At 35.7% G+C, this 5,060-nt stretch overlaps 1 protein-coding gene across 1 annotated transcript in view; it reads right to left on the bottom strand.

The window, feature by feature from the left end:
* Positions 1–762: 762 nt before the first annotated feature.
* il12a (interleukin 12a) overlaps positions 763–5,060 on the bottom strand; it is a 9,327-nt gene continuing 5,029 nt past the window's right edge. Inside the window, exons 5-7 of the mRNA XM_061973292.1 lie at positions 4,396–4,539; positions 4,232–4,273; positions 763–1,435 (exon numbers count right to left, since the gene is read on the bottom strand). Of these exons, the coding sequence (XP_061829276.1) occupies positions 1,295–1,435; positions 4,232–4,273; positions 4,396–4,539 (327 nt within the window). The 3' untranslated portion in view covers positions 763–1,294. The remainder of the gene's footprint in view (positions 1,436–4,231; positions 4,274–4,395; positions 4,540–5,060) is intronic.

Below are 5,060 nucleotides of genomic sequence, written 5' to 3'. Positions count from 1 at the left end.
TTATTAAATAGGTGTACATTTGTTAGGTTGTCAAATGATAAGGTGGTATTATATACGTGTATTATTATTTTCTTGTCAAATGTTAAGGTGGTATTAATAAATAGGTTTATAATTGTCTGGTTGTCACATTTTAAGGTGGTATTTTAAATAAGTGTATAATTGTTTAGTTGTCAAATGTTATGGTGGTATTATTAAATAAGTGTTTGTTTGGTTGTCAATTGTTAAGGTGGTATTATTAAGTGTATAATTGTTTTGTTGTCAAATGTTAAGGTATTATTAAGTAGGTGTATATCTGTTTGGTCGTCAAATGTTAAGGTGGTATTTTTAAATAAGTGTGTCATTTTTTGATCATCAAATGTTAAGGTGGTATTACTAAAACAATTTATAATTGTGTTGTCAAATGTTAAATTGGTATTATTAAGTTGGTGTATAATTGTTTGGTTGTCAAATGTTAAGGTAGTATTATATATTTTTTGTACTTATTTTAGCTTTTTATAATAGTGTGCAGATATAATACTTGTATTTGTCTCCAAAATATACTTCAAGTGTAGGGAAAAAATATATTTACATTCCTCACTTTTATATGACATTTAATACTGTTTTAAATGACATAAATTATTTACAATAATAAAGGTTAATTAAATGACACAGAAAACTAGCTGAGACTGTGTCAGCCAAGTCCATTTTGCTTCAGTTTATCAACAATATCCCAAATTAATTTTCTTGAGTCTCGATAAGGGACAAATATTTAAAATGCTTTTGTTTGTTCAGAAAATATGTCACTCGCGTCACACCACCATGATGTACAAAATGTGCTTTATTACAAATTTAGAAGAACAAACAATTTGATAAATGTTGATAATAAATAGAGTGGTCACAGAAAAGTGTTTCCCAAATATTGGAAAGATTGGCCAACTGTTGTCTTGGTTCAATATCAGTGTGAGGTAGTTTCCCATTATATCCAGCAGATGACGCTGTAGTAAAAATAAATACATCGATAGTCACGTGTTTAAGAAAGCTTAAGTTATTTTCTCATTTTCCCTGCACAAATGATGCTTTACAAATTCTGCCTCCAGCAACAACTGTGACCAGGACCATGACAAGGAATCCCAGCCAATGGTTAATATAAGTTCTTGAATGTTTTTATGGGATGTTTGCGTTAGTACATTGCTGTTGTCAGATGTTCATTTGGGGTCCAACATTTTTCACTTCGAAAACTTTGCTTCTTTGAACTTTCCAAGGGTGATTGCACTGATATCAACGACAACAATCCGGCCATGCTGACCAGGATTGTTTACTTCCTGTGATCGCCTGCCGAGATGTAGCCCATGGCTCTGTTGATGGTGATGGCTCGAATGTAGAAGCCTCTCATCATCTTGCACATCTCAAGTCTGTTTTTGAAGCTGTCGGATCCCCACATTTGGTACGTATTCTCCTTGAAGACAGCAGAAGAAGACATGAAGGTGTTTACATTTTCATCTTGTATCCATTCTTTCATTTTCTAATGCTTGTCCCGATATCCTGAGCTGAGGCAGGGACCCGGCTATGGACGCTCTGGACTGGTCGCCAGCCAGTCATAGGGCAAACGAGCATTCCATTCACGCGTCTGGACACTTTAGAGCAGGCCTGGACAATTATGTTGACTCGAGGGGCCAAATTTAGAGAGGAAAAAAAAGTGTCTGGGGGCCGGTATATCTGATTTTTAGTAACACAAATACAAAACCTTAAAATAATGTCTGATTCAATGCTAAAAACGTTATGAGAGACCGCCTTAAAAAACGGAATGGAATTGTACATTTTTGTACTGAATGAGACACCCAGTGTCTCCCCATATTTAGGTTAATCTTACATTTCGGATACTTTAATTTTTAGAGTTGTCTTATATTCAGGGCCATCTTATAATCAGGGTCATAAACATTTCCCGGTCATATATTCAGGGTCATCTTATATTTAGGGTCATCATCATATTGTCAGAGTTGTCCTGAATTCAGTGTCTCCCCTTATTCAGGTTAATCTTATATTTTGGATAATTTCATTTTTAGAGTTGTCTTATATTCAGGGCCATCTTATGATTAGGGTCATCAAAATTTCAGGGTCATATATTCAGGGGCATCCTATATTTAGGGTCATCATATTTTCAGAGTTGTCCTGAATTCAGTGTCTCCCCATATTCAGGTTAATCTTATATTTTGGATAATTTCATTTTTAGAGTTGTCTTATATTCAGGGCCATTATTTAGGGTCATCGTATTTTAGTGTTGTCTTATATTCAGGGTCATTTTATATTTAGGGTCATCATATTTTCAGAGTTGTCATATATTCAGGGTCATTATTTAGGGTCATCTTATTTTAGTGTTGTCTTATATTCAGGGGCATCTTATATTTAGGGTCATCATATTTTCAGAGTTGTCCTGAATTCAGTGTCTCCCCATATTCAGGTTAATCTTATATTTTGGATAATTTCATTTTTAGAGTTGTCTTATATTCAGGGCCATCTTATGATTAGGGTCATCAAAATTTCAGGGTCATATATTCAGGGTCATCTCATTTTAGTGTTGCCTTATATTCAGGGGCATTCTATATTTAGGGTCATCTTATTTTCAGAGTTATCTTAAATTCAGGTGAATCTTAAATTTTGGATAATTTCATTTTTAGAGCTGTCTTATATTCAGGGTCATTTTATATTTAGGGTCAGTATGTTTTCAGAGTTGTCTTATATTCAGGGTCATCAAAATTTCAGGGTCATGTATTCAGGGTAATCTTATATTTAGGGTCATCTTATTTTAGTGTTGTCTTATATTCAGGGGCATTTTATATTTGGGGTCATCGTATTTTCAGAGTTGTCTTATATTCAGGGCCATCTTATAATTAGGGTCATCAAAATTTCAGAGTCATATATCCGGGGTCATCTTATATTTAGGGTAATCTTATTTTAGTGTTGTCTTATACTCAAGGGCATCTTATATTTTGGGTCATCATATTTTCAGAGTTGTCCTGAATTCAGTGTCCCCCCATATTCAGGTTAATCTTACATTTCAAATAATTTCATTATGTTTTCAGAGTTGTCTTATATTCAGGGCCATCAAAATTTCAGGGTCATGTATTCAGGGTAATCTTATATTTAGGGTCATCTTATTTGAGTGTTGTCTTATATTCAGGGGCATTCTATATTTAGGGTCATCTTATGTTCCGAGTTGTCTTAAATTCAGTGTCATCTCATATTCAGGTGAATCTTAAATTTTGGATAATTAAATTTTTAGAGCTGTCTTATATTCAGGGTCATTATGTTTTCAGAGTTGTCTTATAAGTTAAAGTTAAAGTACCAATGATTGTCACACACACACTAGGTGTGGCGAAATTATTCTCTGCATTTGACCCATCACACTTGATCACCCCCTGGGAGGTGAGGGGAGCAGTGGGCAGCAGCGGTGGCCGCGCCCGGGAATCATTTTTGGTGATTCAACCCCCAATTCCAACCCTTGATGCTGAGTGCCAAGCAGGGAGGTAATGGGTCCCATTTTTATAGTCTTTGGTATGACTCGGCCGGGGTTTGAACTCACAACCTACCGTTCTCAGGGCGGACACTCTAACCACTAGGCCACTGAGTATAGGGCCATCAAAATTTCAGGGTCATGTATTCAGGGTAATGTTATATTTAGGGTCATCTTATTTTAGTGTTGTCTTATATTCAGGGGCATCTCATATTTAGGGTCATCGTATTTTCAGAGTTGTCCTGAATTCAGTGTCTCCCCATATTCAGATTAATCTTACATTTTGGATAATTTTTTTTTTTTTTAGAGTTATCTTATATTCAGGGTCATTTTTATATTTAGGGTCATCGTATTTTCAGAGTTGTCTTATATTCAGGGCCATCAAAATTTCAGGGTCATCTTATATTTAGGGTCATCCTATTTTAGTGTTGTCTTATATTCAGGGCCATTATATTTTCAGAGTTGTCTTAAATTCAGTCATCTTATTTTAGTGTCGTCTCGTATTCAGCTGAACTTTATATTTCGGGTAATCTCATTTTTAGAGTTGTCTTATATTCAGGGTCATTTTACATTTAGGGTCATCATATTTTCAGAGTTATCTTAAATTTAAGCCCATCTTATAGTTAGGGTCAACCTTTTTCCATGGTTGTCTGATATTCCGGGTCGTCTTATATTCGAGCCGACATGATATTGTAGGGCCAATCTTCCACCAGACTTAAAAGGAATGAAGAATTGAAATACCTCCGCCAAGTCTTGTCCTTTATTTGCAATGGGGGAACAGTTCTGTTTGAAACAACAACAACATTGTAGTGAGTGTGATTTGAAAGAAGAGAATAGTAATGACAAAACAACACCACGTATATTATGATGTTTATATTAATAATAGCTGTGTGAATGTGACAGACCTCCTGCAGGTCCTGGATGCTTTTCAAGGTGGAGAGGAGAAGCGCCTTTGGTTCTTTACGCCTCTTGTCGGCGGAATTGAGGTAGGACTGGATGACCGCATGATAGTGAAGCATGTCCTTCTTGATGTTCATCAGACACTCGCTCTGTCAGGACAAAATGCATTGCTTCTCACTGGACACTATATTAGGTACACCTGCACTCATGTCCATACAAGAGACGACGTACAGTATATGTCAGGATTTTGGTACATTAAAACACAAAGATGCTCATTTAATAACACGATTTCATTGGTTGTGGTGTAAAAGTGCACAACGCTGTAACTGTTTGTAATATTTTGGTATGTCTAAATCGGGGGTCAGCAACTTCTTTAGCGCCGCCCTATTGGTTACCTGGAACATTTTTAAAAATGGAGAAAGAAGGGGGTTGAAATAATCTTTGTTTTTTGTTTGAGGACAAACATGACACAAACCTTCCCAATTGTTAGAAAGCCCACGGTTTAATATGTTTAATATGAGTATTTGAAGAACATCGTTTTGTCCTACTAATTTTGGTGGTTCTTGAACTCATCATAGTTTGTGTACATGTAAAATCTTCCACTCCTTCTTTGTCTCATTTTGTCCACCAAACATTTTATGCTGTGCGTGCATGCATTGACTTGTTGGAG

This window comes from Nerophis lumbriciformis, linkage group LG17, assembly GCF_033978685.3.
Source record: "Nerophis lumbriciformis linkage group LG17, RoL_Nlum_v2.1, whole genome shotgun sequence".
Taxonomy (NCBI): domain Eukaryota; kingdom Metazoa; phylum Chordata; class Actinopteri; order Syngnathiformes; family Syngnathidae; genus Nerophis; species Nerophis lumbriciformis.
This window is presented reverse-complemented; position numbering and strand designations above follow the sequence as displayed.